The sequence below is a fragment of the Haematobia irritans genome, chromosome 4 (genome assembly GCF_050003625.1).
Source record: "Haematobia irritans isolate KBUSLIRL chromosome 4, ASM5000362v1, whole genome shotgun sequence".
NCBI lineage: Eukaryota > Metazoa > Arthropoda > Insecta > Diptera > Muscidae > Haematobia > Haematobia irritans.
This window is the reverse complement of record NC_134400.1, coordinates 61,884,345-61,898,997: the sequence shown is the minus strand read 5'-3', so window position 1 is coordinate 61,898,997 and position 14,653 is coordinate 61,884,345. Positions and strand designations below refer to the sequence as shown.

The 14,653-nt window shown below is 31.6% G+C and overlaps 1 protein-coding gene across 1 annotated transcript; it reads left to right on the top strand.

The window, feature by feature from the left end:
* Window positions 1–12,926: 12,926 nt before the first annotated feature.
* Window positions 12,927–13,991, top strand: LOC142234825 (uncharacterized). The gene is made up of 2 exons (XM_075306011.1): window positions 12,927–13,676; window positions 13,737–13,991. The coding sequence occupies exons 1-2, from the start codon at window positions 13,142–13,144 to the stop codon at window positions 13,895–13,897; spliced, it is 696 nt and encodes a 231-aa protein (XP_075162126.1). The 5' UTR covers window positions 12,927–13,141; the 3' UTR covers window positions 13,898–13,991.
* Window positions 13,992–14,653: the final 662 nt, after the last annotated feature.

The window sequence follows — 14,653 nt, the reverse complement described above, 5'->3', positions numbered from 1 at the left end:
CAGTTTGTAAGCCAACACACTACCACTGAGCTACGTAGCTGTTATAGTCACCAGTAGACAATTATCGTTATAAGTTACATTTATATAGCATAGTTTGCAGCGCCCACGAGCCCATGCAAACATAACATTATGTAACAGAAACATACATGTGTTGGCAACGTGGAGCAGTGGTTAGCATGTCTGCCGTACATGCAAAAGGTCGTGGGTTCAATCCCTGCTCCGACCAAACAATAATAGATTTTTTTTTTAATTTACTATATTAAATTTTTATAATGAAACTTCGAAATGTGGGTTATTAAAGATTTACAGTCAGAAACAGTGCTTGATATAAACGAAATGGACTGAGCTTTTGGATAAAATATTTTTTTTATTGCAAAAATAACAATTTTGTAAAAAACAAGTATAAACGGCCGTAAGTTCGACCAGGCCGAATCTTATGTACCCTCCACCATGGATTGCGTAGAAACTTCTACGAAAGACTGTCATCCACAAACGAATTACTTGGGTTGTGGTATCTTAAATCGTTTTCTAAATTGTGAGTTAGTCCATACGTGGTATATAAAGGGTGATTTGTTAAGAGCTTGATAACTTTTTTTTTTTAAAAAACGCATAAAATTTGCAAAATCTCATCGGTTCTTTATTTGAAACGTTAGATTGGTCCATGACATTTACTTTTTGAAGATAATTTCATTTAAATGTTGACCGCGGCTGCGTCTTAGGTGGTCCATTCGGAAAGTCCAATTTTGGGCAACTTTTTCGAGCATTTCGGCCGGAATAGCCCGAATTTCTTCGGAAATGTTGTCTTCCAAAGCTGGAATAGTTGCTGGCTTATTTCTGTAGACTTTAGACTTGACGTAGCCCCACAAAAAATAGTCTAAAGGCGTCAAATCGCATGATCTTGGTGGCCAACTTACCGGTCCATTTCTTGAGATGAATTGTTCTCCGAAGTTTTCCCTCAAAATGGCCATAGAATCGCGAGCTGTGTGGCATGTAGCGCCATCTTGTTGAAACCACATGTCAACCAAGTTCAGTTCTTCCATTTTTGGCAACAAAAAGTTTGTTAGCATCGAACGATAGCGATCGCCATTCACCGTAACGTTGCGTCCAACAGCATCTTTGAAAAAATACGGTCCAATGATTCCACCAGCGTACAAACCACACCAAACAGTGCATTTTTCGGGATGCATGGGCAGTTCTTGAACGGCTTCTGGTTGCTCTTCACTCCAAATGCGGCAATTTTGCTTATTTACGTAGCCATTCAACCAGAAATGAGCCTCATCGCTGAACAAAATTAGTCGATAAAAAAGCGGATTTTCTGCCAACTTTTCTAGGGCCCATTCACTGAAAATTCGACGTTGTGGCTCGTTAGTAAGTCTATTCATGATGAAATGTCAAAGCATACTGAGCATCTTTCTCTTTGACACCATGTCTGAAATCCCACGTGATCTGTCAAATACTAATGCATGAAAATCCTAACCTCAAAAGAATCACCCTTTATTAGACAAAAAAGGTAGGTGTAGGTAAGTCTACAAATAATTACGAATCGATAAGGACTTTTGCACGGTACGTAGGGAACCAGAATTGAAATATGGGGTCGCTTATATGGGGGCTATATACAATTATTGATATGGACTAATTTTTGTGTGATTGGGGATCGATTTATCTGAGGGTTATATATAACTATGGACCGATATGGATCTAGTTAGGCATGGTTGTTAACGGCCATATACTAGCACAATGTACCAAATTTCAACTGACTCCGATGAAATTTGCTCCTCCAAGAGGCTCCAAAACCAAATCTGGGGATCGGTTTATATGGGGCTATATATGATTATGGACTGATATGGACCACTTTTAGCATGGTTGTTAAATATCATATACTACCACCACGTACAAAATTTCAACCAGATCGGATGAATTTTGCTTCTCCAAAAGGCACCGGAGGTCAAATCTGGGGATCGGTTTATATGGGTGCTATATATAATCATGGACTGATATGAACCAATTCCTGCATGGTTGTTGGATACCATATACTAACATCACGTACCAAATTGCAACCGAATCGGATGAATTTTGCTCTTCGAAGGGGCTCCGTAGGTCAAATCTGGGGATCGGTTTATATGGGGGCTATATACAATTATTGACCGATTTCGACCAATTTTTGCATGGCCACTAGAGACTGTATACTTACACCATGTACCAAATTTCAGCCGGATCGGATGAAATTTGCTTCTCTTAGAGGCTCCGCAAGCCAAATCGGGGGATCGGTTTATATGGGGGCTATATAATTATTGATCGATGTGGACCAATTTTTGCATGGTTGTTAGAGACCATATACTAACACCATGTACCAAATTTCAGCCGGATCGGATAAAATTTGCTTCTCTTAAAGGGTCTGCAAACCAAATTTGGGGATCCGTTTATATGGGGGCTATACGTAAAAGTGGACCGATATGGCCCATTTGCAATACCATCCGACTTACATCAATAAAAACTACTTGTGCCAAGTTTCAAGTCGATAGCTTGTTTCGTTCGGAAGTTAGCATGATTTCAACAGACGGACGGACATGCTCAGATCGACTCAGAATTTCACCACGACCCAGAATATATATACTTTATGGGGTCTTAGAGCAATATTTCGATGTGTTACAAACGGAATGACAAAGTTAATATACCCCCCATCCTATGGTGGAGGGTATAAAAACTGTTTTTGGTATAAAAGTTTGAAATTTTGGAAGGAATTCAAAAACTCTAACAAAAGAAGAACGTGGAGTCGAGTATAAACATACATAAATAGTTTTATAATATACACATAAATTTATTTTAAATGCATTTTAAAATTTATTGTGTTTTGTACTTAGTTTTATTTTTACCTTTAAGGCCGGTATTAAGTTGGCATTATCGCTTTAAAATGACCCTGGTTTTTCTTTTAATTTTCTTCAATAATTCATTTTACTGAAAATAAACTTTTTCAATTGTTTTAGTTGCGTAACTCGAACTTAATGCCCGCTTTTATATTTGAAGGTGTCCGTCAACTTCTCTTGGACTACTTATTAATAAAGAGGAACTAAACTTTGTTTTTATACATTTTACTGTTTAATTTTTAACTGTTTCCTACTTTTTTCATTTTACTGTCCCAACTCTAAAATGAATATAGTGCCATTTCGTTATTTTTATGAAGATCACTTTGTAATTTTTGTATATTTTCCATCGTTTTTCTTAATGTTAATTTCCTTTGCCTGAATATTTTGACTTACTCCTCGTACGTTCCGATTTCTTTTAACGAACTAAGAAAAAAAATTGTGCCCATAATGCCAAAATGATAAACAAAACACATGTGCACACATACATAAAATGCTGCTGCTGTTTACTCGAAATTTGTAAATTTATATATGTTTACATTCACACATATACTTTTTATGAAACATGCATGCCCCAAACATAATATATTCTAACATATTAACATACTTGTTCCAAACATTTAGTGTTAGTTTGGGAACATTACTTGTTTGCACTTAAATATAAAATTGTTTAAAAATTGTGCCCGAAACACATTTTGTTTATATCGAAACATATGAAAAACATATTTTTCTAACAGTGTATGAATGGCGTTAGTTCATATGATTTCCTTGCTCGCGTAGAAGTACTCGATTCTGATGTAGAAACTTTAAATTTAACCTTGCTATTTGTATTGATCTTCTTGAGGAATATGTTCCATCAAATCTACTTGAAAATCTATACTTTATTGAGTAACCCGTAACGACAAAGGTCTATTCAAAAAAAAAAAAAAAAATATTGTATTTCATCCATGGATATTTAAGTTTTCAGTCTACCGAACTTATGAGCGTACACTAAAAGAAAGCTTGCCCGGTTTCAATGTTGGTACAGTGGATAACCGATATAAGAAACTCAGTAAAATACACAATTTTTGTTTCTTATATGCGTTTTTTAGGCAATTATTTTTCAAAAGAAAAAAGAGTGTATGGGATTTTTAATGACTTTCTTATATGCATAATTTTCTTATATGAGATGTGCTTATATCCGTTACCTACTGTATTGATTTCGAACCAAAGAAACGAAGAATTGAAGTAAAAACGCTTTAAAGACATCACCTAGTTTTGATTGCTTTTTAGCTTTGTAATTTTGAAGAATTTTTCTGAATTATTGAAGCCAAGTTGATCTTAGTTCAACAACATTTTCTATCATGTAAATATACCTAGTTTTAAATCGATTTACTTAACTAAAAGGTCTAAAAGTCTTCATTGAAATGTTCATCGACTTTTGAATAAGTAAAAAAACTTTAGATCAAAAAATTCGCGTTCATATTTTAAGAACATTAAATCTTTGGCCTCACTCAATACTTTTTCAGTTTATTTTTTTATTTTAGAATTTGAAAATTCGTTCAAATTAATTGGTTTAATTAATATGGTAAGCAAAGTAAAAATCAAGCAAAGATGTTAATAAAACCAATTAAGTGGATCAATTAATATTTTAATTAGCGTCAGTGATTGGCATTATAATTTCCGTGATTGAAGCAGTTTACTTCTTGTGCTTGAAATGCACAAGAACTATTTTTTCCTATGTAGAAGAACATTTTTGTATGACTTTCTAAAAACATTTCATTTTTTTTGCCAAAAAGCCCATAAACAAAATATCGAGTTCTGTTTATATGGGTATGGGTAGGTCAGGGGTGGAAAATGCAGTACTATAGTACTTTGTTCAATACTGTTTCACCCTGGTCAGTGTCGTAGTGCCCTGCGAATGATTTAGTACCTTTTGCGTAGACATTTTTGAGCCAATAACAAATTTATAGTACAATAGTTTTGCCAAAATATTTTAATATTTTGAGAAAGTCTTTAACAAACTTATTTACAAATTTGACAAAACAGACAAGTTCATGCGGGTAGAAAATCTCGATTTTGTAAAAGCCATAGTCCAAAACACGATTTTATTGAGAACGTTTTATTCGAAAAAAGCATGTGTTTCTATATTTCGCTTCCACACGAAAACTAATGTGAACCATTACAGTCACGGTCAAAATTTGAGACAAAATTAATCTACCAACATTTGGAGAAAATCTTACCAAAAACTATGAAAAAATATTATTTTGCAAAAATTTATTTCTTCAGAAAGTTTTGTCAAAATTTTATTTCTATAGAAAATTTTTTAAAAATTTTATTTCTTTCTATAGAAAATCTCTATAGACAATTTTATTTCTAAAGAAAATTTTTTCAAAATTTTGTAACTAAAGAAAAATTTTGTTAAAATTGTATATCTATAGACAATTTTGTCAAAAATTTAATTCTTTAGGATATTTTGTCAAACTTTTATTTCTATAAAAATTTTTGATAAAAAATTTTATCAAAATTTTATTTCTATAGAAAATTTTATCAACATTTTATTTATATAGAAAATTTTGTCAAAAATTTATTTCTTTACAAAATTTTGTCAAAATTTTTTTTTTATTTATCTACAGAAAATGTTTGAAGTACTAATAAGTACATCTGTGGCAACCGTGATTAAAATCCTACGGTTGTTTTTGTAAGCGGATATAAAACTAAACAAGTAAGTAAAGTAGAAAGTCGGGCGGGGCCGACTATATCATACCCTAAACCACCCTTACTGAATTAGTAATCATAAGCATTTGTGGGATAACATTGATATAGGTCTGGGAGATAAACCACAGTTGCATATTTAAGAAAATTAAGGGGTACATGTTTATGGGTACTTTGTGTCAAACTGACTATAGCTCATAGTCAATGTTGCCAGGGAAAATGTTCGGTTTACCCTACAAGGACAACAAAAGTTCCCTACTTTCCCATACATTCCCAAATAATTTTTCCTACTATATTTTTCGTTAAATTTAAAAAATTTTACAAAACAAAAATGGTTCTAAGTACTTTATTATCTTAAAACATGAATATGCAACGTATATAACTTAGAATATAAATTTGTATTACCACCACGGTTGCCACAGTTGGTAGAATTCTACCCAAATTAGTAACCTTTTTTGTTAAATCTCTATAAAAATAAAAGTTTGGAAAAAGTTTCTATAAACCAATTTTTGTAAGAAATTTTTCTATAGAAATAAAATTTTGACAATAAATTCTATAGAAATAAAATTTTGAAAAAATTCCACAAAAATAAAATTTTGAGAAAATTTTTTTATAGAAATAATATTTTGAAAAAAATTTCTATAGAAATACAATTTTGACAAAATGTTCTATAGAAATAAAATGTTGACAAAATTTTCTACAGGAATAAAGTTTACCACACATTATTAAAGATCAAGCCTTGTCGGCTTCTAATTTCCTCCTCTAGAGCCACCAAAATGTAAAAATTATTACAAATTATCTTGAGTGAAAATGTCCTACATTGTGGCGCTACGTCCCTACAAGACGCTAAATATTAGGGAATTTCCTACATATAGGGAATTTCCCCTACTTCTAGCAACACTGGCTGTTTTGATATTGCACCTACGGAGTTAGTATGTCACTAATATTGAGCCCATTATTAAAAAAGAGAAAATCGTTAAATTAGTGTGGGTAATAAATCAAAATTTGTAAAAATCGAGCAATATTCTTATGTAAAAGCTACAAGTACGTATAAATACGATCGGCTAGTACATCAAAATTTGAAATTTGAGTAACATTGGTTAATAAATAAGTAAGAGTATTATGGCCAAATTTGGGAAAATAGAGCGATGCATATATATGGAAGCTATATCTAAATCTGAACCAAATTGCATAATATTTTGCGGGTTTGATAAATACCACAAAAGGTTACCTTGTGCTAGATTTGAGTAAGATCAGTTAAGAAATGAGGCCTGTATGGTCAAACATAAGGTTATTAGGGGCGAATTTTTCAAAATCGGGTGATACATATATGGGAGCTATATCTACATCTGAACCGATTTCGATGAAATTTTGCACATATAGCTAGTACTATAGAGGACTGAATCTAGCAAAGTTTTAGTAAGATCGGTTAATAAATAAGGGTTCTATAGCTAAATTTGTCAAAATCGGGCTATACATATATATGGGAGCTATATCTATGAGAGCTATATCTAAATCTAAACCGATTTGGATGAAATTTTGCAGGCTTGAAGGGCGATGGAAAAGATTACCTTTTGCCAAATTTGGTGACGATCCGATTGAAAAAAAGCGCAACGTGACCCCATTTGTCGAAATCGGGCGATACATATATATGGGAGCTATATCTAAATTTGATCCGATTTCTTCCAAATTCACTAGCGTTCGTCCTTGTGCCCAAAAAACTGCCTGTACCAAATTTCATCAAAATCGGTTAATAATTGCGACCGGAATCCTGTGAACAACAAATACATGGACAGACGGACGGACGGATGGACGGACAACAAGCGCTAGATCGACTCAGGAGGTGATTCTGAGTCGATCGGTATATATTTTATTCAATATTTCTGGTAGGCACATTTTTTGGCAGATCAAACTTATTATACCCTAACCACTAGGGTATAATGATCAATATGAATACCTTCCCCAAGGATGGAAAATACAATTTTTAAGAAAGTACAAAAAAGGTATTTTTGAGCGAAAAAGTACTTTTCACTAAATTTCAACAAAAATTCCATTGGAAGATTATTGTCAAGAACTCCTTTAGACTGAATTTTAAAGAATATAAAATTTTGTTGGTCAACTCTTCAATTTAAAATATATTTTTTTTATACCCTAAACCACATAGTGGTCAGGGTATAATAAGTTTGATCGGCCAAAAAATGTGCCTACTACAAATATTGATTTTAGACCCCATAAAATATATACCGATCGACTCAGAATCACCTCCTGAGTCGATCTAGCGCTTGGTGTCCGTCCGTCCGAAATCGGTTCAGATTTAGATATAGCTCCCATATATATATGTACCGCCCGATTTTTCTAAATTTGGTCAAAAAACCCTTATTTATCAACCGATCCTACTCAAATTTGGCTAAATGTAGTCTTCCATAGCACTAACTACATGTGACTAAATCTTCGAAATCGGTTCAGATTTAGATATAGCTCCCATATATATGTATAGCCCGATTTTCCCAAATTTGGCCATAGAACCTTATTTATTAACCGATCTTACTAAAAGTTGGCTAGACCCAGTCCGCTATAGTACTAACTATAGTGCAAAATTTCATCGAAATCGGTTCAAATGTAGATATAGCTCCCATATATGTATCACCCGATTTTGAAAAATTCGCCCCTAATAACCTTATGTTTGACCATACAGGCCTCATTTCTTAACTGATCTTACTCAAATCTTGCGCAAGGTAACCTTTTGTGGTATTTATCAAACCCGCAAAATATTATGCAATTTGGTTCAGATTTAGATATAGCTTCCATATATATGCATCGCTCTATTTTCCCAAATTTGGCCATAATACTCTTATTTATTAACCAATGTTACTCAAATTTCAAATTTTGATGTACTAACCGATCGTATTTATACGTACTTGTAGCTTTTACATAAGAATATTGCTCGATTTTTACAAATTTTGATTTATTACCCACACTAATTTAACGATTTTCTCTTTTTTAATAATGGGCTCAATATTAGTGACATACTAACTCCGTAGGTGCAATATCAACACAGCCAGTGTTGCTAGAAGTAGGGGAAATTCCCTATATGTAGGGTTTTTCTAATATTTAGCGTCTTGTAGGGACGTAGGGCCACAATGTAGGACATTTTCACTCAACACAATTTGTAATAATTTTTACATTTTGGTGGCTCTAGAGGAGGAAATTAGAAGCCGGCAAGGCTTGATCTTTAACAATGTGTGGTAAACTTTATTCCTGTAGAAAATTTTGTCAGCATTTTATTTCTATAGAACATTTTGTCAAAATTGTATTTCTATAGAAATTTTTTTCAAAATATTATTTCTATAAAAAATTTTCTCAAAATTTTATTTCTGTGGAATTTTTTCTCAAAATTTTATTTCTATAGAATTTATTGTCAAAATTTTATTTCTATAGAAAAATTTCTCACAAAAATTTGTTTATAGAAACTTTTTCCAAAATTTTATTTTTGTAGAGATTTAACAAAAAAGATTACTAATTTGGGTAGAATTCTACCAACTGTGGCAACCGTGGTGGTAATACAAATTTATATTCTAAGTTATATACGTTGCATATTCATGTTTAAAGATAATAAAGTACTTAGAACCATTTTTGTTTTGTAAAATTTTTTAAATTTAACGAAAAATATAGTAGGAAAAATTATTTGGGAATGTATGGGAAAGTAGGAAACTTTTCTAATTTTCTTAAATATGCAACTGCGGTTTATCTCCCAGACCTATATGTTACCCCACAAATGCTTATGATTACTAATTCTGTAATGGTGGTTTAGGGTATGATATAGTCGGCTCCGCCCGACTTTCTACTTTACTTACTTGTTTTGAATTATTGTAGAACATATAAACATAACATATAAAATCATATGTACTTCACAAAATTTGCTAAAGTGAATGTGGCACTTCCTTTTTGGATAGCCGAATTGGGATGCACCACCCAGAAAAATGTGACCCCTTCTTTAAGTTGAAATGAACTCATTGTGAAGAAAGTTGAACTTCGTATAGCACCAAAGACATTTTTATTTGTTTGTTTCGTAGAAATTAGGTAGAATGTATTCCATATATTAGTTAACATTTTCCTATATTTATGTACCACTATACTACAGAATGAAAAAATTTAACTGAATTGGATTCATATATGGAATGATTTTATTGAACTTTTTTTCATTCATTTGGACAAATCGTATATATTTGTGGTAAACTTTTTACTTCAACTTTAGAACTGCTTAACTTCGTTTTTTAAACACAATTTTATGTATTTATATAAGCAATTTTTTCTTCAATAAAAGACATGGTTTATTAATATATTAAATATATTTATTTAGAATCAACAGCATCGACTGGCCTTGAAATATTAAAACACATTTTTGTCTTCTTCTAGTACCTTTCACTTTGAGTAAGTTGCTGCCTAGCAATTTTGTCTACCGATTACAATTTCAATACCTACAAATATAAACAAAAAAAAATTATAAACCAATTTTTTCACAAAAGGTTAGCTTCACTGAATATTACCTCATAATTGAAGATTCCAAAATGAAATCGAATGAAGGGGTTGTTATTCTGATGGTGTTTTCTTTTTTATAAACCAATTTTCAAAAAACGAATATTTTTCTCACTAATTTAAAATTTTATTAAAATAGCAATATTATTTTTTAACAATATCTCCGTATACCATAACAACCCGTATACCAACTAAAAAAAAAAAAACAACCCACGCGCAAACATATCGATTACATCGATGACAGGTATCGATTACACGCAGAGAAGAAACATGATTGCCACAATCATATTCGAAGAGCAAAATAATATGATAGCAGCTATTTTTGCGGCGACCATGTAACATTTTAACCTGCAACCATGTTGGCTCAGTGAACATGGTTCTAAGAAAAATACAATTGTCCTCATCTAAAATGTTATTATATTGATAAAAAGAATTTTGTTTCCATTAAAAGACAATGGTCACGATCTAAAATGTTATGTTATTCGTCAAAAATGTTTTTCTTCTAGTTAAAAGAACATGGTCACAACCTAAAATGTTTTGATTTTTATGAAAAAACTTTTTTCGTCGTCGAAAAAAGGACGCCACTTGAGAAAAGAAAACACAAAATCAACTTTATTTATTTGTTTTTATTTATTTATAAACTAATTCATTGTTTATTTGTATTTATAATGTTGTGCAAGCAAACTTCACATATTTTTACACACTCTAGTTTGGTTCAAGTTCAACAATAAGAAATCATTCCATATTTACTTCGTGCCCATCAAATGTACAAACACAGACATCATATAACTGCAAATAAAAATAAATTATACCATATGTCAAAATGCAGAACAAAAACCAGGTACATTTGTTTCAATTACACTTTCCTTTTTTGTATTCACATAAAACCACGTGCCATTTCTGAATAAATAAATTAACACAAAACACAATAATTCCGTATTCTCCGTCCATTCCAAGAAACAATCAACACACGACTGACGCGCAAAATGAAGATCGTGTGTACCTGCTCAATGTTTTTATAAAATTATTGTCGCTGCAAAAAAATTAAAAAAATTAAATGGTCACGAAAACAATGTACATGGTCTTTATGGCCATGTAATGCTTGTAGACATATCTATACGTAAACTATAAAAATACTTTTTTCTTTGCAAAAAAGTAAAAAAAAAATTGAATGGTCAGGTACATGATTTTCCTGACCATATAATGGTCTCAAATTCTATCATTTAAATAATAGAACATGTTTGCGGCATTTGAGAACCATTTAAATGCTTATTGCCAACATATATTTTTCTCCGCTCGAAAATTATTTTTACAAAGACAAAATACATGGTTTTCGCGACAATTAAATACTCTAAATAAGCATTAAATGGATGCGGCAACCATGTCCAAACATGTTTTTTCTGTGCGTGTACAGGCAGATAAAAGAAATATAGGAATAATACTTGAATTCTAACAAGTGTGTTTCCTTAAGTTTTGAAAGGGTTGAATACTTCTTAGTACGAATGAACTAAAATATTTGTCTATACCAAGTGTTATTCGTATGTATGATAAGCTTTCTATAATAAAGGAAGTCAGAATATCATTTTATAAGAAATCTTCCTAAATTTGAGGAAACTTGGTTTTAGTTCGGTTTTTGTTTATTTTTACGAATGCTTTGTTATCAGTGAATAAAATTTTCTTTTTCTGTAGTAAATTCTTATACCCAGCGAAAAAAACAGTATTAGTAAAATGCCATGCCTTATTCCAGTTAATGACCTATTCCTAACTGCTTTCAGTTTTGGATTTTTTTACTGAAACAAGTAAATTTTATTAATTGACACAAAAATTTAACTGAATGGAAATAACATGGCTAAACTAAATTGATGAACATTTTTTCCTTTAGTTACGAAGACACTTTTTTCTGGGTGCATGTTATTCTAGTTTCACAGGTTATATAAAATGTAGTGATTATTCTGCTAATGCATGTTACTGTCTTATAATATTTACCTAATTTATTCCAAATTTTGCGCTACTTTCACTGAAAAAAAGCATACTGGTTCCAAAGATTTTGTCTTTACTTTAAAAAATTTGGTATTGATTCCGAGCCAAAGAAGCGGAGAATACAAGTAAGGATACTTTTAAGACACAATTCTCTTTTAAATTTAGGTTTTGTGTACTTGCTTCTAGGAAGCAAATTTTAATTTTTCGCTTTCTCAGCTTTTTTTCTTCATATGCTATCAAAGTCCTTTAAAAACGAGTTACCGGCAACTTTATTTTCCAAATTAAGACTCGACTTCCAGTAGAAATTATGCTATGTTTGAAGTAAAAAACTTCTTTAAAATAAAGTTTTGAAAAACATGTCCTATATTTGAACGATTTTTTGCTTTGTAGTCAAGATGCCAAAAGACAACAAATTTAAAGACAATTTCATTAAATTTAAAGAAATTTTCTGTATTATTAAAGTCAAGTTGACCTTAGCCTATAATTTTTTTCTTTCATGTTAAGATACCCATTTTTAAGTCAAATCACTTAATTATAAGGACAATACGACTTCATTGAAAAGTTTATCGACTTTTGGACAAGGAAAATAACTTTATTTTAGAGAAATGCGTCTTCTATGCTAAGCAAAATTTGTATTCGTATTTTTAAGACATGAAATCTTTGACCTCACGACAATATTTTTTTCAGTGTTAGTACGTACGTAGCGTAAATATATTATAATTGTGATTTCCTTTCTGAAAAGAATTTTCACGGAATTTGTATTAGACATCTACTACACTACATGACAAAATTTACGCATAAGAATTTGATTTCATTACTGAATTTTAATTCTGGAATCTTTCCATCCGTCAGGTTGTCTATGGATAAATGTTACTACCTTTTCATATCCAACATTAAACTACGTTTCTATTTACACCACAACTCGGTTGCTATGCATCCTTAAGTGTTCGCATTCGATATGGTTACACACAATCTTAGTCGCTTCAACTTGAATTTGGACACAGGGAACGAAAACAAAAAAGCATTTTCAGAAACGTAATTCCAATCAATCGCTTTTACTATATTTAATAATGAGCAATTTAGATGACCTCTTAGGAAAGAAAAAGGCTGTGGTATCCGTACTGGATCTAAGCCGAAACATTGTTCAAACAAGCGAAGAATTCAAGCGTTTAATGGAGAAGGTTCCGGAGTACAAAATGAGACCAATTAAAGTGCGAGCAGAAGATATCAAAACCAAGGAGAAGGACTATTCATTCAAGTGGAATAAAAAGGAAATGAAAAAGCTAATGAGGACCAACGGAGAACGCGAACCCATATACTCATATGCGGATCCAGTACCCACTGAAATGAAAGATATTTCTATCTATGAATTGTGTGTGGTTCCAATAGATTGGAAAATGCTGACAACGCTAAGGCCAAAATCTAAAATAGAAGAGGAGTTTTTTTCTCGTATGGTGGAAATGGGAAAACTACAATTAAAGACGGAGCAAAGAGATCGTCGGGAATTTATGCTGAACAATTGTGTGAAAAAGTTGAAAAACAAATCGGGTATTGTAGAGACGAGATTGCAAACCTGTATCGAATGCGGTGAGGAAATGTGTTACGGTGAGTCAATCATCAAACAATCAGGTCAGGTGCTCAAACCGAATTTTATTACATTTCTAGCTAAAGCCTGCACAGAATTTAATTATGACCTATTTGCGCGTGTAGAACCGAAGTTACCTAAGCCGAAACCAGTAGTAAACGCGTCAAATAAGGGGAAGATAAATGGGCGTAAAAAGTTGGCCGGAAATGGATCGAAGAATAAATCGAAAAAATCAAAATAGCTTAGGTCGATATATACCACTATATTCATAGCTGCACTGAAAAAATATTTACGTGATATTAAAGATTACGCAACCTAAATTTTAGGATGCGAAATTTAAAAAATATTAAGGACAAATTTCTTTTAAATAATGAAATTTTAACTAAAATAAAGTTTATAATCTTTGCTTCAAAATTTTTTTTATTAAATTTAGGACACAAATTTTGTAAAATTTCGTCCCTCCGTTAAAGTCGCATGTCTTTGAACTAAGGCTAATTTTCCTTAAAGTAAAGAAACACATTTTTGATTTAAAGAAATTGTGCTTAAATTAACTGAAATATTGAAACTTTAGATTTAAGAAAAACGCTTCAAATATAGGCTAAGATTTATTTTGAGGATTTAGCGTCTTTGGTTCAAAGCTTTTCTGGAATTAAGAAAACATTTTTTACTTTGAAGTGTCCGTTATAATTTGGATTATAAACTGGCATTTGTTTGTACATGAGTACCTTTATTAATAAACCGCGAAAAGAGAATGAAAATTTAATAAATAAGATCTGTATCCTAATTTTAATCTTATTTGTCCTAGATTTAAAGCCAGATATGTCGCTAAAAAATTTCATTATTTTAAAGAAGCCGCATCTTTGGCTCGGAATCAATATCAAAATCCTTAAGGGAAGGTCAAAAACTATGGATCCCAGTATACTTTTTTTGAGTGTGGGATTCGAAAAACATAACTTTTAATGTACATCAAAATAATTTATTCTTAAGTATTACATAA

What these genes read in the sequence shown, in the direction of transcription:
- LOC142234825 (XM_075306011.1), top strand. Translation starts at nt 13,142, where the DNA reads ATGAGCAATTTAGATGACCTCTTAGGAAAGAAAAAGGCTGTGGTATCC. An exon ending in CGGTGAGGAAATGTGTTACG is followed by an intron (nt 13,677 to 13,736) that starts GTGAGTCAATCA and finishes TTACATTTCTAG; the next exon opens with CTAAAGCCTGCACAGAATTT.